The sequence below is a fragment of the Callorhinchus milii genome, unplaced genomic scaffold (assembly GCF_018977255.1).
Source record: "Callorhinchus milii isolate IMCB2004 unplaced genomic scaffold, IMCB_Cmil_1.0 Scaffold7, whole genome shotgun sequence".
Lineage (NCBI taxonomy): Eukaryota > Metazoa > Chordata > Chondrichthyes > Chimaeriformes > Callorhinchidae > Callorhinchus > Callorhinchus milii.
In genome coordinates, this window is record NW_024704748.1 from 7,358,079 (window position 1) to 7,380,974 (window position 22,896).

The 22,896-nt window shown below is 43.2% G+C and overlaps 1 protein-coding gene across 1 annotated transcript in view; it reads right to left on the minus strand.

Annotated features, from left to right (window-relative positions):
* The window catches only part of LOC103182775 (nuclear-pore anchor-like), a 168,099-nt gene that overhangs the window by 7,337 nt on the left and 137,866 nt on the right, over positions 1–22,896 (minus strand). Inside the window, exons 101-128 of the mRNA XM_042336810.1 lie at positions 22,199–22,225; positions 21,165–21,191; positions 20,784–20,813; positions 20,124–20,159; positions 18,620–18,646; positions 17,832–17,858; positions 16,842–16,868; positions 16,502–16,537; positions 15,780–15,842; positions 15,398–15,424; positions 15,140–15,175; positions 14,838–14,864; positions 14,147–14,173; positions 13,712–13,747; positions 13,011–13,037; positions 12,488–12,514; positions 10,629–10,655; positions 10,141–10,167; positions 9,490–9,525; positions 7,527–7,553; positions 6,951–6,971; positions 6,303–6,347; positions 5,248–5,283; positions 2,084–2,119; positions 1,052–1,075; positions 935–961; positions 601–627; positions 376–411 (exon numbers count right to left, since the gene is read on the minus strand). Coding sequence (XP_042192744.1) covers positions 376–411; positions 601–627; positions 935–961; positions 1,052–1,075; positions 2,084–2,119; positions 5,248–5,283; positions 6,303–6,347; positions 6,951–6,971; positions 7,527–7,553; positions 9,490–9,525; positions 10,141–10,167; positions 10,629–10,655; positions 12,488–12,514; positions 13,011–13,037; positions 13,712–13,747; positions 14,147–14,173; positions 14,838–14,864; positions 15,140–15,175; positions 15,398–15,424; positions 15,780–15,842; positions 16,502–16,537; positions 16,842–16,868; positions 17,832–17,858; positions 18,620–18,646; positions 20,124–20,159; positions 20,784–20,813; positions 21,165–21,191; positions 22,199–22,225 — 876 coding nt within the window. The remainder of the gene's footprint in view (positions 1–375; positions 412–600; positions 628–934; positions 962–1,051; positions 1,076–2,083; positions 2,120–5,247; positions 5,284–6,302; positions 6,348–6,950; positions 6,972–7,526; positions 7,554–9,489; positions 9,526–10,140; positions 10,168–10,628; positions 10,656–12,487; positions 12,515–13,010; positions 13,038–13,711; positions 13,748–14,146; positions 14,174–14,837; positions 14,865–15,139; positions 15,176–15,397; positions 15,425–15,779; positions 15,843–16,501; positions 16,538–16,841; positions 16,869–17,831; positions 17,859–18,619; positions 18,647–20,123; positions 20,160–20,783; positions 20,814–21,164; positions 21,192–22,198; positions 22,226–22,896) is intronic.

Sequence of the window (22,896 nt, forward strand, 5' to 3'; positions counted from 1 at the left end):
TTTGGTCACTCAATTCACGACCGTTTGTGGGACACTGTGCTTGCAATTGGTTGCCGTGTTTTGCCCACAAAATGTATAGTCAATTCACTTTACTGTGTATCCTGTGAAGCGCTTTGAGATGTCTCGAAGACATGATCAGGTGCTGTATCAAATGCAAGGATTATCATTATTATTATTATTATTAGGGTGACGAGGATTTTATCTGGATGGAATAACTGCAAGGAAAATTGACACCGTTTAAACTGCTTTACCGCTAAGTTCTTGATTTCGATAAAAAGCTTCAGATTCTGAGAACAAAAACACAAGCTTTTACTGTGTTATATTATTTAATAATAATAATTATTCCAATCTCTTGTTTTTGTTTTGCTTTCTGACCTTTTGATTCGATAATTTGTTTCAGTTGCCCAATTTCTGAAAAAATAGGCAATAAATGAATAATAGTACAAATAATACATGCACACACGAAACTCTCTCTCACACACATATACACATGCAAAACAATTCTTTGAAGTGTGATAGGGTGCTGTATCAAAAGCAAGGATTATTATTATATTCGTTTTCAGTCGATATAAATAATATCATTCCTACTTAAGTTCTTACCGTTGTCTTTTTGAATGATTTTTTTCACTGAGGGAGAAAAATTAATCGCATATTAATAATAATTCCTCTTTCTCTCGGTCCGTCTCACTCTGTGTCTCTCTGTCCTCCTTTCTGTGTGTCTCTGTCAATCTGTCTCTTTGTCTCAGTCTGTCCTTCTATGTCTCTCTTGGTCTCTTTATCTCTCTCTGACGGTGTCTGTGTGTGTCTCTCTCTCTCACTCACTCTGTCTCTGTATAAACAGTTTTTCTTGGCGATGTTGAACATTTTGATATTTAGCGAATGGATGAATTAAAAAATAGCATTCATTATTGAAAAAGAAATGGTTTCAACTCACTGCTCTGTTGAATAAGGACATCCGTCTCTGAAGAAAAATGATCCAAGTAAAATAAAGTAACAATTCAATGACAATAATAATAATTATTATTAATAATAATTTAAATTATAATTTTACCCGTGTCCATCTTATTTTGTTCATCTGAGAGGTAAAACAATCGACAAATAATTACAAGATTAATAATAATTCTTGCATTTGGTACAGCGCCTTATCACGTCTTCAAGACGTCTCAATTCTAAACTCACGGGAGCCTGGTGTGGGGGAGACAGACAGACAGAGAGAGAGACGGAGAGAGAGAAGGATAGAGAGAGAGGGGAGAAGGAGAGAGAGTGGGGAGAAAGCTGTGTCCTTTACCATAATGTTTGAGACATTCTTCCATATCTAATAACAATAATGGTAATAAATTAATAATAATCCTTGAATTTGATATAGCGCCTTATCATGTCTTCGAGACGTCTCAAAGCGCTTCAAAGGATATACTGTGACTGTATTATGTGGGTGAAACACAGCAGCCAATTTCACTCAGCAGCAACCCATAAACAGTCGTAGACTGAGTGACCTATTTATTATTCATCTATTTATTTATTTTGAAGGGATTATTAGCCCTGGAAAAACGATCTGCCAATCGACTAACAACCAGGTTCCTACTCAAGGCTCGGTGAAAAGAGGCATGTGTGTGGAGTAAGGAAACTTGCCTAAGGCGCCTGCCTGGGAATCGAACCTGGGTCCTCTCGCTTTGCGAGGCAAGTGCTCTAACCACTAAGTTACAGGAATGCACACTGTAATATTATATAATAATGGCAACATGTAATAATAATCCTTTCATTTGACACAGCGCCTTATCACGTCAGGTGGGAGGAAGTCTCAAAGCGCTTCACGAGATTTTCACCATGAAGTGTAGTGACTGTGCATCTTGCGGGAAAGCCCAGTTTGGCACACAGCGACGTAAAGCGAGCAAGTGAGATTATCTGGTGGGGGGGAGGGGGTTATTACCCTTCTGGTTCTGAATGAGTTTCTTTTCTGTTGTTTATGGAACAAAAATATATCACGTCTTAATTGCATCTTAAAGTAACAGGCCACTTCTGTGTGTGTCAATCAATCCATCAACCAATCAATCCATCAATCATTCAGATCAGGATCTTTACTCACCAACTGACTCCAGCATTCTACGCAGAGCAAGATTTTCTAGGGAAGAAAAACAAAACAAAATAATAATAATCCTTGTATTCGATATAGCGCCTTATCACGTCTTCAAGACGTCTCAAAGCGCTTCACAGGATATACTGTAAAATGAATTGACTGTATATTTTGCGGGCGAAACACAGCAGCCAATTGCGCACCGCAGTGTCCCACAAACAGTCGTGGATTGAGGGATCAAATTATTATAATTTTTTAAGAGATTATTACCCCCGAAAAAGTGATCTGCCAATCGACTAACAACTGGGTTCCTACTTACTGCTAGGTAAACAGAGGCGTGTATCTGTGTGTGGAGTAAGGAAACTTCCCCAACAATTTGCCCTGATCCGCCCGGGAATCGAACCCAGGTCCTCTTGATCGCGAGGTGAGTGCTCTAACCACTGAGCTGCAGGACTCCATACAGTTCAGATGTCATATTTGAGGAGCTTTTGGAAAATAATAACGATAATAATTCTCGCGTTCGATATGGCGCCTTATCACGTTGCGAGGGAGGAAGTCTCAAAGTGCTTCATGGGATTTTTTCACCGTGAAATGTAGTGACTGTGCGTTTTGCTCTGTGCACAGCGACTTCCCCGCAAACAGCCGTGAAGCGAGCGAGCAATTTTACCTGAGGGTGAAATTCATGCACGCTTCTGTGCATGAATACATATACAATCACTCCACTTAACAGTATATCCTGTGAAGTGGTTTGAGATGTCTACTTAGCACATGGGCAAACATTCCAATTTATTCGCCTTACCATTGTCTTTGCGGAACAATAAATCTTCTGTTGACAAACAATAAGTAATATAGTAATAATAACCCTTGCATTTGATACAGAGCCTTATGTCTTTGAGACGTCTCAAAGCGCTTCACAGAATATACTGTAAAGTGGAATGACTGTATACATACGATTGATGCACGTTTTGTTTCAAGTGATAACTAGTTTTTCAGAAACATCATCATCAACAACAAATTCCATTTGTATAGCGCCTTTCACGTCAGGAGGACTTTGCAAGGCGCTGGACAGTTGGGGATTTGGACCCAAGCTGGGGTTTGGAGTCATAAGGGGTGGAGGCGGGGAAGGTGGGGGGAGGAGGGTGACTGAAGGCACGGTCGAAGGAGGGTCCTGAGATGGGTCCAGAAGGAGGCAAAGGAGGGGAGGGAATGTGGGATGGAGTTTCAGAGGTTGGGGGCAGAGAGTCTGAAAGCCCGACCGCCAATGATGGGGCTGGGCTGGCTGGGGGACGTGAAGCAGGCCGGTCGGAGGGACGGACTGGTTGGTAGGGGATTTGGAGGTCACAAAGGTAGGGTGGAGCAAGGTTGTGGAGGGCTTTGAAGGTGAGAACCAGGATTTTGTGACACTGACCTGTTGAGTTTAGATTTTCTTTCAGCATAGTTAGTTCTTAAGTGGAAAAGGAGATTTTTTTTTAGAAATAATTAGATTTTCGCATTAACACGTTTTCGACTGGGGGCAGGGGAACTATGAATAATAATAATCCTTGCTTTTGATATAGCGCCTTATCACGTCTTTGAGACGTCTCAAAGCACTTCACGGAATACACTGTAAAGTGGATTGACTGCATATTTTCCGGGCAAAACACAACAGCCAATTGCGCACAGCAGTGTCCCACAAGCTGTCGTGGATTGAGTGATCAAATAATTTTTATTTGTCAATCGACTAACAAGCGGGTTCCTACTTACTGTTTGTAAACAGAGGCGTGTGTGTGTGCAGTTAAGGAACTTGACCAAGGTTTCGCTCTGACCTGCCCGGGAATCAAACCCAGGTCCTCTCGCTTGCAAAGTGAGTGCTCTAACTACTGAGCTACAGAACTCCGCATTACAATTATAATATAATCATGTCAATAATACACTAGTTATATAATTTGAATAATGACGTAATTAAACTGACCAGGATTTTCATAAATCGGTTCTGTCCGAAAAGACAAACAATGACAAAATTTAATAAAAATAATAATCCTTGCATTCTATATAACCCTTTTTCAAGTCTTCGAAATGCGTCAAAGCACTCCACAGGATACCCTGTATAGTGACTGTATATTTTGTGGGCGAAACACGGCAGCCAATTGCGACCAAATTATTATTATTATATATTTTTTGAAGGAATTTTTTTTATGGAATTGAAGGAATTCTGACCGAGGTCTTCTTCATTAGTGGATTCTGTTGTTAGGGATAAGCAATAAACAATCGCAATTAATATTGCTGTCATATGATCAAAATGTTATACTAAGTGTTTCACTGGATTTACTGCAAAGTGTGGCAACTGTGTGTGCTTTTGTTGGCGAACCACGGCAGCCGATTTGCTCACAGCGACGCCCCACAAACAACAACAACAAGATTACATTTGTATTGCGCCTTTCAAGTCCGGAGGACGTCCCAAGGCGCTGGACAGAGTACAGCATTTCACACCCGAGCTGGGTTTGGGGGGAGAAGGGAGGGGAGGTGGCCAATGGCATGGTAGAAGAGGAGGGTCTTGAGGCTGGACTTGAAGGAGGCTAAGGAGGGGGCGAGGTGGAGTGACTGGGGGATGGAATTCCAGAGGTTGGAAGCAGAGTGGCTGAAGGCTCTCCCGCCAATGGTGGGGCGGGGGACGTGGAGCAGACCGGAGTCGGCTGAGCGGAGGGAGCAGGCGGGTTGATAGGGGGTTAGGAGGTTGGAGAGGTAGGGTGGGGCGAGGCCATGAAGCAAGCGAGCAATTTTATCTGGGATTGTCAGTCAGGACACTGGGAGAGAGAGCGAGAGAAACTCCCTTCTCTTTTCCCAACAGCGCCGCGGGAGATCTTTGTAACGTCCGCCCTGAACAGGGCACAGAAGTGGAAGGAGGGAGTGAGGTCCACTATAAATGTAATTTTGTTGTTGTTGTTGTTGTTTAACGTCTAAACGAACAGCGTCTCCGACAACATGGCGCTCTCTCTCTCTCTCTTCCTCCACCCAGTGCTGCACTGGAGCGTCAGCTTAGACTATATGAGTTCTGAGTCCCTGACGTGTGTGTGTGTGGGGGGGGGGGATTTGAACCCACAACCTTCTGACTCAGAGGCAAGAGAGTGAGCAACTGAGACACAGACTGAGACACGATAACTGGTAATAAACGATTTGATTCCGATTTGTCGTCTGACCTGTGTTTTGTCGTTTTTCTCTCATAAGTTTCTGATCTGAAAAATGAAAAAATGTTTTTTGTCTGTTATTTTTAACGCAATTGCTTAAAGTTAGATATCACACATTTTGCCCACAAAATATAGTCAATTCACTTTGCAGTGTATCCTTCTAAAGCGCTTTGAGACGTCTCGAAGATGTGATGAGGCGCTATATTAAATGCAAGGATTATTATTATTATTATTGTCCAGCTTCAAATACTTAACGTTATGGAAAAACAACAACATCATCAACATTGTGGAGTCCTGTAGTTTAGTGGTTAGAGCACTCGCCTCGCAAGCGAGAGGTTCTGGGTTCGCTTTTCAGACGGGTCAGGGCGAAATGTTTGGCAAGTTTCCTTACTCCACATACATGCATCTGTTTACCTAGCAGTAAGTAGGAACCTGGTTGTTAGTCGATTGGTGGATCGCTTTTTGGGGAGTAATAATCCCTTAAAAAATAATAATAACGTGGTCACTCAATACACGACTGTTTGTGGGACGCTGCTGTGCACAATTGGCTGCCGTGTTTCGCCCACAAAATACACAGTCACTTCAATTTACAGTATATCCTGTGAAGCGCTTTGAGACGTCTCGAAGATGTGATAAGGCGCTATATCAAATGCAAGTATTATTATTATCATCATCAAACAACATTTTTTGGGTTAGACACACACAGAAACCCATTATTGTGCTTAAGAGTCTCTCAGCCAAATTGAGAATTTTATGCAACCCACCGAGACACATGGAAATCCCAGAGATAGATTCTTGGAATGAAATGCGCACTCTCTTCCTGGAGGGACGCACCCAGCTTACCTAATTCAGGAGTGTATTAGGCGCAGTTTGGCAAGAGCCAAGGCTTGGGTGGGAAGCCCATAGTGTGTGTTAGGGATAACTGCTGCAGTGTGAGCAGCTAAAACCGCATAGCTTGCCATCGAGAGCGCTGTCTGGCAAGTCCTCCGCTGTTTGTCTAGCATTCTTTATGTGATATAGGTATTTTATTTTAATTTTATACACAGAGAGAGAGAGATTTCTCAAACCTGGAAACTTTTTCGGATGGTCGGTTGACTTCGAAAATAGCTTCGCTGTGGGTTAAGAAAAGAAAAAATTGTTTTAACGTTAAAATCTCCACCTCACGGAGAATGCAGCTATTTTAGCATAGTGGTTAAAGCACTCGTCTCGCAAGCGAGAGGACCTGGGTTCGATTCCCGGGCGTGTCAGGGCGAAACATTGGGCAAGTTTTCTTACTCAACACACACACATGCCTCTGTTTACTGTAGTAAGTAGGAATATTGCTTGTTAGTCGATTGATTAGCAGATGGGCAAAACGCGGCAGCCAATTGCGCAGAGCAGTATCCCACAAACAGTCGTGGATTGAGTGACCAAATTATTTTTTTTGGGTGGGAGGGCTTATTAAACCTAGACAAGCGATACGCCAATTGACTAACAACCAGGTTCCTAATTAAAGCTCCGCAAACAGAGGCATGTGTGTGCGTGGAGCTAGCAAACTTGCCCAACATTTTGCCCTGACCCGTCCGGGAATCGAACCCAGGTCCTCTCGCTTGCGAGGCGAGTGCTCTTACCAGAGCTACCCGATTTTACCTGGGGGACTGTTGGCCAGGACATCGGGAGAGAGAGGGAAACTTCCCTCTCTTTTTCGCCACATTGTAAAATACTTATATTCTCACCTTTGTTATGTTCTTCAATTTCTGAAATGTTATTAAAGGCAGAATTTAGAACCCTTATCACATCGGGAGGGAGGGAGGACGTCTAAAAGCGTTTTGCGGGATTTTCTCCGCGAAGTGTAGTGACTGTGCGTTTCGTTTTGCACACAGCCACGTCCCCACAAACAGCCGCGAAGCGAATGAGTGATTTTTATCTGTCAGCCAGACACTGTGAGAGAGAGAGACAAACTCCCTTCTCTTTTCTGGACAGCGCCGCGGGAGATCTTTAACATCCGCCCTGAACAGGGAACCGACGGGAGGGAGGAAGGGAGTGAGGTTTAACGTCTCATCCGAAGGACGGCATCTCTGACAATACAGCGCTCTCTCTCTCTCTCCCCGGCACTGCGCTGGGACGTCGGTTTAGACTATATGATTTCCCCAATACGTGTGTGCATGTGTATGTGTCCGTGTGTGTGCCCGTGTGTGTGTGTGTGTCTGTGCATGTGTCTGTGTGGGGGCTTAAACCCACAACCTTCTGACTCGGGAGGCGAGAGAGCGACTGAGCCACAATCGATGTAGGAAAAAACTAACGTTCTTTACCTTTTAATGTTTGTCTCAGCTTCGATTCTGCAGAGTAAATTTAATTGGAAATAATTTTTTTTTAATAATGATCCTTGCATTTGATACAGCGCATTATCACGTCTTCAAGGCGTCTCAAAGCGCTTCACAGGACACACTGTAAAGTGGAGTGACTGTGTAATTTGTGTAATTCCCCTCATTCGAACACCATATATTCTCATCTTTCCCTCAAAATCCTCCTCATCTACCACCCTCCAAACCTCCTCCACCTTCATCTCTGACGTCTCCATCCTCCCAGCTTCCTTCTGCCTCTGTTCTGAACGCCTCCTCATTCTCGGCGACTTGAACCTCCTACTCCATCTCCTCGGACTTCTCCTCTCTCCGCTCCTCTAACCTCTCCCTCCACATCCACTCTGCCAACCACGTTCATGGACCCCCACTTGACCTGGTGATCACACCGGGCCTCAGTGTCTCGGACCGCACAATCACAGGCAAAGCCATCTCTGATCACCATTTCATCTCCTTTAACTCCTCCAATCCCTCTCCCCCCCACTGCCACCCAACCCACCTCCATCTCCTACCGCCCCTAGAAAAAAAATTCCGCCCAATCCCTCTCTGCCCTGGAGTCATCTGAACGCCTCCCGCTCTGGCCTGCCTCCCGCACTGATTTATCCTCCTCGGTCACTCTCCTCCGCAACTTCCTTTCCACCACTTGATGCCCTTGCCCTCCTCGCTTCCCGAACCGCCTCCTGCTCACGAAGCTCACCCTGGCACACCAGCCCTCCGCTCCCTCTAAGGTCAGGTGCGGGCCGCTGAATGCATCTGGCTCGAATCTGATCTAACAGTCCACCGGCAGATCTGGCTGGATCACATCAAAACATACCGTTCCGCCCTCGCCTCCGCTAATTCATCCTTCTACTCCAAGATAATCTTGGAGGCGAAGGACAACCCCAGGCTGCTATCCTCCACCACTACCGGGCTCCTCCATCCACCCTCCCACGCCTAGCCCATTCTCTCCTCAAACTCTTGACTGCGAGGAGATGCTGGATTTCCTCAAGTCCAAAATCGAGGGGATCTGATCAGATGCCTCCGCCCTCCCAACTGCCACTCCCCCACACTCTGACCCATACCCATCCCTCCCTCCACACCTTCGAACCTGTCTCCCCTTCACCACCATATCCAGCATGAAACGCACGCTCCCTTGACCCCATCCCCACCCCTCTCCTTACCTCCCAGCTCAGCTCCACCTCCTCGCCCCTCTATTCTCCGACATCGTCAATCTCTCCCTATCAATATCCATGCCATGGCCCACTCTGCCTTCCCCCACCTCCGCAACATTGCCCGACTCCGCCACTGCCTCACTCCTCAGGCTGCCGAAACCCTCATACACACATTTGTCACCTCAAGGCTCGACTACAGAAATCCCCTCCTTGTCGGCCTTGCGTACTCTTCCCTCCACAAGCTGCAGATCATCCAGAACTCTGAAGCTCGTGTCCTCTCCCGCACCAGGCTCCATGTCCCCAATACCCCCACCCTCGCCCGGCTCCAATGGCTCCCCATCCCTCAGAGGATAGAATTCAAAATCCTCGTCCTTACTTTCAAGTCCCTCCACGGCCTTGCCCTCTCCTACCTGCTGACCCCCTATCAACCTGTCCGCTCCCTCTGTTCAGCAGGCTCCGACCTGCTCCATGTCTCCCGACCGACCCGCCCTACCATCAGCGGCCAGGCTTTCTGCCTTTCTGCCTCCATACTTTGGAACTCCATCCCACAATCCCTTCGCTTTGGTCCCTCCCTTGCCTCTCTCGAGGCACGACTCAAGACCCTCCTTTTCGACCATGCCTTTAGCCGCCCTCCTACCTCTCTGCCCTCCCTCATCCCAACCCCGCCGCCCACACTCTGGTCCTGATCCCCGACTGTTTAGCACCTTGGGACGTCCTCCCAACGTGAAAGGCGCTTTTCAAATGTAATTTGTTGTTGTTCTCACTTGTGCTTGCTAATTCGTCTTTGAGCTTGTAATTGGCTGAGGGGGAAAAGATAAAGAAAAAAAATCACTTGCAGGACTAGACATAGTACAGGTAAACACAGCAGAGAGACAGAGATGGAGATAGAAACAGACAGAGATAGAGAGACGAGAGAGGGACAGACAGAGAGAGTGAGAGAGACAGAGACACAGAGAAAGAGAGATAGACAGAGAGAGACAGAGAGAGAGAGATGGAGAGAAACATAGAGAGAGACAGAGATAGAAAGAGACAGACAGGGAGAGTGGCAGAGTGAGAGAGAGACACAGAGATGGAGATAGTAAGAGAGACAGACACAGTAATTGTGATAGAGAGAGAGACAGAGACACAATGATAACAACTTGCATTTATATAGCGTCTTTCACGCAGGGTAGCATCCCAGAGCGCTTCACAGAAACAGAGAAAGAGAGAGAGAGAGACAGAAATAGAGACACAGAAACACAGAGAGAGAAATAGAGACACAGAGAGACACAGAGAGCGCAAGAGAGAGTCGATTCTGACATTCAGTTTGCAAACCCCTCAACATGGAGCTAATTCAGCCCCAAGGAAACCCCTCCAAGCCCCCTCCGCCCCACCTCGCTCCCCCTCACCACCCCACTTGGCATATAATCTCTCACCGATATCTTTCTCTAACAGACTGGTCACTGCGGGAAAAAACAAACCACACCAACATCACCAACAACATCATCAGTAACATCAACAGCAGCAGCAACTCACAACTTGTAGTCCTGTCGCTCAGTGGTTAGAGTACTCGCCTCGCAAGTGAGAAGACCTGGGTTTGCTTCCCAGGCTGGTCAGGGCGAAACATTGGGCAAGTTTTGTTATTCCACAAACATACACACACACACACGTCTCTGTTTACCTAGCAGTAGTAAGTAGGGGAAGAGAGCGAGAGAGAGAGACGTGAAGAGAGAGGGGGGACGGTGAGAAAGGGGAAGGGAGAGAGGGGGAGAGAAGGGAGGAGACAGAGAGAGAGGAAGAGAGAGAGAGAGGAAGAGAGAGAGAGAGAGGGGAGACAGAGGGATGGAGAGAAAGGGAGGGAGAGAGAAGAAGAGAGGAGAGAGAAAGAGATGGAGAGAGCGGGCGGCACAATAAAAAGACTCACTTGATTGCTGAATGACGATATCGTTCTCTGTGTGAGAAACACATTAATAACAAATAGTTACTAAATAATAATAATCTTTGCATTTGATGCAGCAACTTATCACGTCTTCGATCTCAAAGCGCTTCACAGAATATACTGTAAAGTGAATTGACTGTATATTTTGTGGGCGAAACACAGCAGCCAATTGTCACAGCAATGTCCCACAAACAGTCGTGGATTGAGTGACAAAATTATTGTCATTATTATTTCTTTTGAAGGGATTATTACCCCCGGAAAAGCGATCCGCCAATTGACTAACAGCTGGGTTCCTTACAGCTAGGTAAACAGAGGCGTGTGTGTGCATGTAGAGTAAGGAAACTTGTCCGACATTTCGTCCTGACCCACCCAGGAATCGAACCCAGGTCCTCTCGCTTGCAAGGCAAGCGCTCTAACCACTGAGCTACAGGACTCCACATATAACATGAATAAAATAATAATAATAAAAAACAATAATACAATATTAAAACAATTCTCTTTCTCTCTCGCCCACCCCCACCTCTCTCTCTCTCTTTCTCATCGTTTTGTCTCAAGAACGATAGCAAGAGCGAGAGAGCATCCGAACAACAGTGAAATGTAGTAACTGTGTGTTTTGTTGTGTTTCAGTAAACTAACACAATTCATTTTACCTTTGTAGATTTTAGCCTGTGATTCTTTTACAAGGTGAAAAAAAAGACAAATAATTAAATAAAACGCATAAAAGCATCAAATTACATTGATGATAATAATAATAATCCTTGCATTTGATATAGTGCCTTATCATGTCTTTGAGATGTCTCAAAGCCCTTAATAATAACAATATATGATGGAGTCCTGTAGCTCAGGTTAGAGCACCCGCCTCCCAAGCGAGAGGACCTGGGTTCGATTCCCAGTCGGGTCAGGGTGAAAACTTAGGCAAGTTTCCTGGCGGATCACTTTTCCGGGAGTAATAATTCCTTCAAATAGAATAATAAATTGGTCACTACAATCCAACAGGAGTCCTCCCAACAAAGTCCTCCCAACAGAAGTCCTCCCAACAGGAGTCCTCTCACAGGACTTCTCCTAAAAAGATATGTGTGCAAATATGTGAACAAGAGATGCTAACGATTTCAATAGCACATTTTCTTAATCTTAAGGGATAAAGATGCTTTAGAAGCGAAGATCAAGCCTTTCAAGGAGGAATGAAAATGCCAGGCGAAAGATAGAAGGTCGATTAAATCAAACTGAAGAACAAAGAACAGCACGGTTGGACTTCGACGCAGAAAGGCATGCAAGAACACAGTAAAATGGGTTGCCCACTCAAAGAACACTTCAGCTGGACTTGGACGCAGAAAGGCATGCAAGCACACAGCAAAATGACGCCCAGCAGCAGAGGTCACTCCATTTAGCTGCGCTCAACTATGATCCAGGCAGAAGATTACGAATCGGATGGTGCCCATCATTTTGGGAATATGTCGAATGTATGTGCCCACTGTGGGGCCGTGAAGCAGGCAAAAGAACTTCCTTCCATGTGTTGCTTGCTTGGCAAGGTGAAACCAGAGCAACTCACAGAGCACCTGAACCCCTGAAAAGTCTATATCCCCCTTCGGTTAGCGTAGCTTTGATAGGATCTTCTATCGTTCATGAGCTGCGACCCAAACAAGCTCATCGTACTTGTTAACTAATTTGAGTGGTATCACTGAAATCTACATTCCATATTGGATCGTTTGGTTGGAAGTGTAGCTGCAATGGGTGCAGCTAGAATATAATAATAACAATATATAATAATCCTAACAATAATGATAACAATATTAAAAATAATATTATCATAAAAGCCCTAAGCTAGAGGGATATCTCTCACTGACCTGCAATTTGTATACGTCTCGCTAACTCTGTAAAGAAAAACAATGGATATATTACGTATATTTTTAACAGCAATTTTATAATGTGAGCCCTTCTTTCCTCTCAAGTTCAATATCCTCGTCCTAACCTTGAAATCCCTCGAGTCTCTCTCTCATGTGCACACACACACTCTCTCTCACATGCACACACACAAACTCACCCACACACACTCGCTCACACACTTTTTCTCAAGCCCACACACAGTCTCTCTTGCATACACACGCTCTCTCTCTCTCACACACGCACACACACTCCCTCAGTCTCGCACACACACTTTCTCTCTCACACACGCTCTCTCTCCCTCTCCAACCTCCGTCTCTCACCTCGTTCAAAGTCAGTCTCCAAGTACGTATTGTGCATTCATTCATCTAAGACATTAAACCTCCCTCCCTCCCATCTGTCCTCTGTTCAGGCGGACGTTAAAGATCTCCCACACTGGCAGTCGCGAAAACAGAAGGGAGTTTCTCTCTCTCTCTCTCGCTTTACCTTTTTGAACTGCATATAACTTGTTTTCTGCAAGATCAAACGCAAAATAGTATTTGAGCTGGTTAAAAACTAATACTCAATCAACATAATAATAATAAGCCTTGCATTTGATATACCGCCTTATTACGTCTTCGAGACGTCTCAAAGCGCTTCACAGAATACATTGTAAAGAGAATTGAGTGTATACTTTGTGGGTGAAACATGGCAGCCAATAGTGCACAGAAGCGTCCCACACAGTCGTGAATTGAGGAACTGATTTATTATTATTTAGTTTGAAGGGGTTATTAACCCCAGAAAAGCGATCCACCAATTGACTAACAACCGGGTTCCTACTTACTTTTAGGTAAACAGAGGCGAGTGTGTCTGTGGAGTCAGGAAACTTGACCAATGTTTCACCCTGACCTGCTCGGGAATCAAACCCAGGTCCTCTTGCTTGCGAGGCGAGTGCTCTAACCACTGAGCTGCAGGTCGCCACAATATGTATAATAGTGTGTGTATATATGTGTGTATATATATGTGTGTGTGTGTGTGTGTGAGTGTTAGTGTGTGTCTCAGTCGCTTACTCTCTCACCTCCGAGTCAGAAGGCACAGTCACTACAGGTCACACCAAAGCACTTTGAAATATCTTGAAGACATGACAAGGTGCTATATCAACTGCAAGGATTATTATTAAACAGTATTACATTAATCTCTATCCTAACCTGCATCATTGAGCTGTTGTTTGCAGGTATTCAACTCTGAAATTCAAAGTGAATTTAAGACATCATTAGAAACTCTGATAAAAGGTAATAATAATAATAACCTCCCACCTACACATGGAAATCGCAGAGATACATTATTGGAATGGAATGCGCCCTCTCTCTCTCTCTCTCTCTCTCTCCCTGGAGGGATGCATCCTGCTTACCTAATTCCTGAGAGTATTAGGCGCAGGGTGGCGAGAGCTTTGAGGGAGACCAGAGTGTGTGTTGGGGTAACTGCTGGAGTCTAACCAGCTAAAACTGCATTGCTTGCCCATTGAGAATGCTGTCTGGCAAGCTTTCCCGCTGTTTGTCCAGCTAGGGACTACTTGTTAGTTAGGGCTTTGGCTTGCAGGGTTAACAGGAGCTGATTGGGAGGATTCCAAAGTATTATTTTACCCATATTTGTTTGCTGAACCAGATCACCTGAAAAACAGTAAATAAAAAAAAGAATGACTTTTTCTGAGTCAAGAAAAACAACAACAAATTGCATTTATACAGTGTCTAACTAATGTTAGCTTAGTGGTTAGAGTGCTCGCCTAATAATAATAATTATATTATTATATTATAATAATTATTAATTATTTGTTTATTGTATACTTGCTTTATTATGAAGTTATTAACTTACTTCCGCATTTTAGTACCAGATCTTAAAAAAAGCAATTAATGAGGATATTAATAATTGAGTATAATGATTAAGAGAGGGAGAGAGATTATTATTAAGAGGGAGAGAGAGTCAGACAGACAGAGTGTGAGAGAAACAGAGAGATTGAGAGAGAGATGGAGACTGACTGAGAGAGACACAGACTGAGAGAGACAGAGTCAGAGAGTGAGAGACAGAGAAGGGAGAGACAAAGAGAGAAACAGAGAGGGAGAGAGAGACAAACAGATAGAGAGACACAGAGAAATTTGGAGACCCTGAGGAGAGACAGAGTGAGAGAGACTGAGACAGATAGAGAGAGACAGCGACTGAGAGAGACAGAGACTGAGAGATATTGATAGAGACCGACAGAGACACACAGAGAGAGGGAGTGTGATTCTGTTGTGGAGAAAATGTAATCCCTGATTACATGAAATGTTTCCTGTTTACCTGCTTGTTTTTGTTCCAGTAGTTCCTCTGTTAAGGAACAGGAATAAGGTTTATGAGGCAAAAAGCTGTGAACAAGTGAGCGATTTTATTTGGGGGATTGTTGGCCAGAACACCGGGAGAGACAGAGAGAAATTCAAAGTGTCATATTTTTAAGCGTTAAATGTTTAATTTGTGCGTGTATGTGAGAGAAGAGTGTGCTTATGTATTCGTGTGTGTGAGAATGTATGTGTGTGTGTGTGTGTGAGAGGGTGTGTCTATATGCGTGTCTGTGTGTGTGTATATGAAGCATTTTTTGTTCTGACCTGTTTCTTTCAATAACTTTTCTAATCGGAGGTTTTCTGGGGAAAGAAAAATACTCACGATTATAATATATAGTAATCCTTGCATTTGCTCTATATATTGCCTTATCATGACTTCGAGGTGGCTCGAAGCACTTCACAGGACACACTATAAAGTGTAGTGACTGTGCATTTCGCGGCCGGCCCCCCGTTTTGCGCACAGCGCGTCTCATCCGAAAAACGGCGTCTCCGACAATGTGTGTGTGTCCTCTGTACTCTCACCTGCTGTCTTCAGCAAAATGGTTTCCTCTGCGAGCGAATAAAAATAGAAATTAATATTAATGGGATTAATGGAGCCAAATGTCGGATCGCGGGAGTAAATATACATAAATAAATAAAAGGATACAACAACAACTTGCATTTACACAGAGTCCCTCACGCGGGGTAGCATCCCAGAGCACTTGACGGTGGCGGAGTTGGAGTTTAGTGTGTGTGATAGGGAGCCAGTGGACCCTGGTGAGGACTGGTATGATGGGGGATACAGGGTTTAGTGGGTGTAATAGGGATCCAGTAGATCCTGGCAAAGACTGGGGCGACGGGGCTATGGATGTAAACATGGTGAGGAATTATTCTCTGGGTGTGAGGTGTGTTTCGAGTTTCTCACCAGCCTTAATGAACTTGGTTCTGACGATACCCAAATCTGCAGGTGATACGAACACAGCATCATCTTATTGTTTATCACTTCATTAGTGGAGTCCAGTAGCTCAGTGTTTAGTGCGCTCGCCTCACAAGCGAGACCTGGGTTTTGATTTCCGGGCAGGTCAGGGCGAAATGTTGGGTGAGTTACTACGCACACTCTATTTACCTAGCAGTAAATAGGAACCCAGATGTCAGTCGATTGCCAGTTATAAATTTAATAATATTCCTTGCGTTTGATACAGCGCCTATCGCGTCTTCAAGATATCTCAAAGCGCTTCACAGGATACGCTGCAAAGTGTAGTAACTATGTGATTTCTGGGTTAAACACGGAATCCAATTGCTGACAGTAACGTCCCACAATCAGCTGTGGATTGAGTGACCAAATTCTTCTTTTTTGGGGAAGGGAATATTACTCCCGGAAGAGTGATCCGCCAATCACTAAGGACCGGGTTTTAATTTTATCTTCAGGAAAATCGAATACTTACCAATCATCTGAATTGCACACTTGTTCTCTGTTAGGTCAGAATATTAATAATAATCATTATTATAATTATAAATAATAATCCTCGCGTTCAACACGGCGCCTTATTGCGTCGGGAGGGAGGGAGGGAGGACATCTCAAAGCCCTTTCAGATTAAAAAATAATCACTCATTCGATTAAAACGTTCATCTTGATTTATTCCTCACCTAAGTTTTCCAACATTTTTTGTTGCTTTTTTAATTCTGAGAAAGAAACAACAAAAAGCAAATCATTAAAAAACAATTACTTATAATAGCAATAGTCGTTGTAATAACAGTTATAAGAAAAATAAGTAACCATCATCAAAGTAATCCTTGCATTTGATACAGCGCCTTATCACGTCGTCGAGACATCTCAAAGTGCTCCACCGGATACACTGTAAAGTGTAGTGACTGTGTGTTTTGGGGGCGAAACATGACAGCCAATTGCGCACAGCAATGTCTCACAAACAGTCGTGAAGCGAGCGAGCGATTTTATCTGGAGGATTGTTGACCAGGTTTGTTTTACCATTAACCTTTTCGTTGACGGCATCAGCTGCAAGTCAGAATGTGATTTATGATTATTTGTGAAATAATCTCACACACACGCGCTGACAGACACACATAAACACACACACATGGACAGACACACAAACACACAATGATAGACAAACAGACATACACACACACATAGACACATATATTAATCCTTTCCTAGCAGCACTCACTGTAAATCACAGTTTTTAAATCCAGCTCTGTAAACAGATACATTGTAAAAATAATATGAAAAACAATAATAATTGAATCATAGAATAATAAAATATAACAATAACATCAATAACAACACAAGTTATTATTATTAACAATATAATAGTTGATAATAAAAAGGGTAATAACAATAATACAAATACAACAATCTTAACAACAATAATGAATTTAATATTACACCTTATTGTGAGTGAGTGAGTGAGTGAGTGAGTGAGTGAGTGAGTGAGTGAGTGAGTGAGTGAGTGAGTGAGTGAGTGAGTGAGTGAGTGAGTGAGTGAGTGAGTGAGTGAGTGAGCAAATTTACCTAAATCGCGTATTTTTTCTTCCTTGATTCTCACTTCTAGAAAATAAATCAGAATTTGTGTTTGTTTGTTTATTTATTTATTTTGACCTGTTAAATAATAATAAACTGATAATAATCCTTGCATTTGAGACAGTGCCTGATCACGTCTTTGAGACGTCTCAAAGCACTTCACAGAATAAACTGTGTAGTGACTGTATGTTTTATGAGCGAAGCAGGGCAGCAGTGTCCACAAACAGCCGTGGATTGAGTGACCAAATTATTATTATTATTTTTGAAGCGATTATTACCCCCGGAAAGTGATCCATCAATCGACAAACAAGCAGGTTCCTACTTACTGGTAGGGAACAGAGGTGTGCGTGTGGAGTAAGGAAACTTGCCCAACGTTTAATAAATTATCAGGAGATTGCAAAATAATTTCTTACAGAAAATGTCTGATTAAACTCTCACCTTTCTCTCTTTGGCTGACCGATATTTCTGTACAGAATAATACAAAAAAAAGATTTAAGGACATTGAAGCTGGAGATATTTATTTGATAGATCAGATTATAACAATAACAATAATCCTTGTATTTGATATAGCGCCTTATCACGTCCCCCGGAAATGCGATCCGCCAATCAACTAACAAACGGGTTCCTACTTCCTGCTATGTAAACAGAGTCGTGTGTGTGGAGTAAGGAAACTTGTCCTAAGTCCGGGAATCAAACCCAGGTCCTCTCGCTTGCGAGGCGAGGGCTCTAACCAATAAATATTATGTACATCAATGAAAATGGATGGATTATTGACCCTCATCAATGATCACCTGCTGATCTTAATTTGTGCACGCAGTCATAGTACTCTAATGAGGGGGGAGAGAAAAAAACATTCTCGTTTTAGTACATTTCTGCGGAAATATAATCGTAATAATAATTATAATAATTTTCACGTTCGACGAGGCGCCTTATCATGTCAGGAGGGAGGACTTCCCAAAGAGCTTCCCGGAATTTTCACCGTGAAGTGTACTGACTGTGCATTTTGTTTTACGGACAGCGATGTCCCCGCAAACAGCCGTGAAGTGAGCGAGCGACTTTACCTGGGGGACTGTCGGCCTGGATATCGGGAGAGAGAGAGGGAAACTCCCTTCTCTTTTCCCGACAGTGCCACGGGAGATCTTTAACCTTCAATTAAAATACCCCCACCCCACTCCCCCAACACACGCACACACCCACGAACACACACAAGATAAATTAATATTTACCGACTACTCTTTCTCCCTTGGCCAAATCTGCAAAGAAATAATAAAAATAATAATAATCCTTGCATTTGATATAGCGTCTTATCACATCTTCCAGATGTCTCAAAGCGCTTCACAGAATATACCATAAAGTGAATTGACTGTGTATTTTGTGGGCGAAACGTGGCAGCCAAGTACGCACAGCAATGTCCCGCAAACAGTCGTGAATTGAGTGACCAATTTTTTTTGGATGGGATTATTACCCCTGTTAAAGCGGTCCTCCAATCGACTAACAACTGGGTTCCTGATTACCGCTAGGTAAACAGTGGTGTTTGTGTGTGTGGAGTAAAAAAACTTGCCCAAAGTTTTGCCCTGACGCACCCAAGAATCGAACCCAGGTCCCCTCACTTGCAAGGCGAGCGCTCTAATCACTAAGCTACAGGACTCCCCAATTTACCTGTTCCCGGTTCCTCTGCTGGGAAGTAAGATGTGCAAACACCAAAGTTTATTCTAAATGTAACCGATAATACAACAACAACGACTTGCATTTACACAGGACCCTTCACGTGGGGTAGCGCCCGGAGCACTTGACAGTGGTGAAGTCTGACCCTAAGTCACCCGTAAGCACGATCAAAAGGAAGATCTTTAGGCGGGATGTGAAGGTGGGGAGGTGGGGGGGGGCAAGGTGGAGGGATTGAGGGAGTTTCGGGGCGTAGTGGGTGAAGGCACGGCCACCGATGGTGGAGTGGAGGGGACGTGGGAGAAACAGGAGGCCAAAGCCAGTCGAGCGGAGGCAGCGGGTGGTGGAGTGGAGGCTAAGCAGGCAGGAGTGGTACGGAGGTGCCAGGGCATGAAGGATTTGAAAACAAGTGAGAGGATTTACCTTGTTTCTTCAAAAGCATTTCTCCTGTTGCAAGATATGACATCAACACCATCAACATCATTAACAGTCCTTATTCAATGTATATTTGCTTACCCCCCACCACTCCACCACCCGCTGCCTCCGCTCGACTGACTCCACCTCCTGTTCATCCCTCGTGGCCTCCACTCCACCATCAGTGGCCGTGCCTTCGGCCACTCGCCCCGAAAGTCTGGAACTCTCTTCCTCAATCCCTCCGGCTTGCTCCCTTCCTACCTAACTGCAAACCCCACCTAAAGACCTTCCTTTTTGATCGTGCTTACGGTCACCTCCCACCTCCCTCTCTCCCTGGCTCGGGGTCAGACCCCACCACTGTCAAGCCCTCCAAGACACTACCTCGCGTGAATGGTGCTGTGTAAATGCAAGTTGTTGTTGTTATTAATAATGAACCATGGATGACATAGTAAGAATAATTTGGTCACTCAATCTACGACTGTTTGTGGGACGCTGCTGTGCGTAATTGGCTGCCGTGTTTCGCCCGCAAAATATACAGTCAATTCACTTTACAGTATATTCTGGGAAGAGCTTTGAGACGTCTCAAAGACGTGATAAGGCGCTATATCAAATGCAAAGATTATTATGATTGTTATTATGGTGTATTTTCCTCACTTGCTGTTTCCAGTTCCTGTTTACAAATATCATGCCCTATAAAGGGAATTAATGGGAGAGAAAATAAGCAGTTGAGATAATGCATTTTGGCAGAAATTAGTGGTAGTATTTGATAGCCAAATAAATAAATAAATAATAATGAATAGTAAATAAGTAATAAATATTACAATAAACAGCGTATTATAAATATTATATTACAATATGATACTAATGGATAGAATTATATATAATAAATAAATGACAGTATTAAATAATATTATTCTAATACAAGTAGTGGTGCATTTTATATTTAAATAAAAAAGTTAATAATAATGGTTAGTACATAAATAATAAAGTAAAACTATTAGAATAAACAGCACAATAATTATAAATATTTTATTTAATATAACAGTATAGAAATAAATAGAATCATATATATAATAAATGATAGTAATAAATCATATTATTCCAATAAAATATAATAATTATAAATGTTACGTGACAATATTATAAAGAACAAAGTTAATGAAGAAGAGACAGTGGAGGGATTTGAAGGTGAGAACAAGGATTTTGTAATTGTCTGGCAAAACAAAATGTTTAAAAACATAAATATTAAACAATATAAATTTATGCCAAATCTCAAATGTGTTTTTCAAGTTTTTCCCCCTTATCTTTGCTAACCAATGTCATCTCCTTTCAGTTGTAGGATTTCTGGAAAGAAAGGGTATAATAATAATAATATAATAATCCTTGCATTTGATATAGTGTCTGATCACGTCTTTGAGACGTCTCAAAGCGCCTCACAGAATAAACTGTAAAGTGTAGTGACTGTATGTTTTGTGTGCGAAGCGGGACTGCCAATTGCGCACAGCAGTGTCCCATAAACAGCCGTGGATTGAGTGACCAAATTATTATTTTATTTTTGAAGGGATTATTACCCCCGGAAAGCAATCCACCAATCGACTAACAAGCAGGTTCCTCAGTGTTTTAACCACTGAGCTACAGGACTCGACCTAAGCATAAAAAGTTGACCAAGGGTCAAATATCTTAAATCATTTTTACCTGCGTCTTTTTCCATCAGTTGTTTCTCTGCAGTTTGACAAAGCGAGTTGTGAATTAACACAAGATTAACGGGAAACAAACCATTCATTTCGTAAAGTAAATTCGCACAAAGTACCAAATGTTATCGCTAATAAAATCTTTCGGCAACTACGCATTAAGAAACAGTGACAGAGAGAATTGCTTTTAAAAAACGATATTAATTTAATAGTAATAAAAAAAGAATAATTCTTATTGTAATAATAATCTTTGGATTTGATACAGAGCCTTATTACTGAAAGGACGTCTCAAAAATGCTTCACAGGATTTTCACTGAGAAATGTGACTGTGCATTTCGTAGGCGAAGATTGCAATATTGCAATATTTTCCTTACGTGCTTCTATCAAAGTTCTAGCACAATTTCCATGGTCTAGAATAAAATATTTGTAATTTAATATAACATCAACATTATCATCAACAACAACAGCAACATCAAATACAAAAAAAAAAAAAACAATTCACCAGTTCCTTTGTCACCACTTCCTAAAGTTTCTGTAAAGAGTGTGTTTGGAATTAAATAGGGTTTAAATGAGCAACCCATCCTAATAATAATAATAATCCTTGCATTTGATACAGTCATTTATCAAGTCGTCCAGATATCTCAAAACATGTCATAGGACTACACTGTAAAGTGTAGTGACTGTGTATTTTGTGGGCGAAACTTGGCGGCCAATAACGCACAGCAGTGTCCCACAAACAGTCGTGGATTGAGTAACCAATTTATTATTTTTTTTGAAGGAATTATTACCCCTGGAAAAGCGATCCGCCAATTGACAAACAACCGGTTTCCTACTTACCTCTAGTTAACAGAGGCGTGTGCGTGTGTGAAGTAAGGAAACTTGCCCAATGTTTCACCCTGTGCCACCCAGGAATTGAACCCAGGTCCTCTCGCTTGTGAGGCGAGTGCTCTAACAGTATTGGAGCAATGTGTCATATTGTACATTTGATAACCATAATAATTGTCAGATCGAGAGTTCCAAATTGTTTGCTTTGCTCACCAATTATTACTTGAAGACGCTTGATTTCTGGGAAGACAAAGTATGTGAACTTTACATACAATAGCAATAATAATGCAACTACAACAACTTGCATTTATATAGTGCCCTCCACTAGGGCAGCCTCTCAGAACACTTAACAGTGGCAGAACTTGACTCCGAGTCGCGGGAGAGGAAGGTGACTGTAAGCACGGTCAAAAAGGAAGGTCTTCAGATTGAGGGAGAGTGTTCAACAGTTTCGGGGCATGGTGGCTGAATGTGTGACCTCCAATGGTGGAGCGGAGGGTACGAGGGACAAAAAGGAGGCCGGTGTCAGTCGAGCGGAGGTGCCGGTTGGTGGACTGGGGAGTGAGGAGGTCAGAGAGATAGGGAGGGATTTTGTGAGGATCTTCAAGTCGGGGGATGGAGGGACTGAACTATGAGGAGTGATTAGTCTCACACCACAGGCCGCAGAAACCCTCATGCACACTTTCATTAGATTGAGGCTTGACTATGCAAACTCCCTGCTTGTCGGCCTCCACAATTCTTCCCTCCATAGGCTGCAGATCATCCAGAACTCTGCAGCCCATGTCCTCTCTCGCACCAGGCTCCGTGACCCTATCACCACCATCTTTGTGGGACTCCACTGGCTTCCCATCACTCAGAGGATACAGTTCAAGTTGCTGGTCCTCAGCTTCAAACCGCTCCATGGTCTTGCTCCC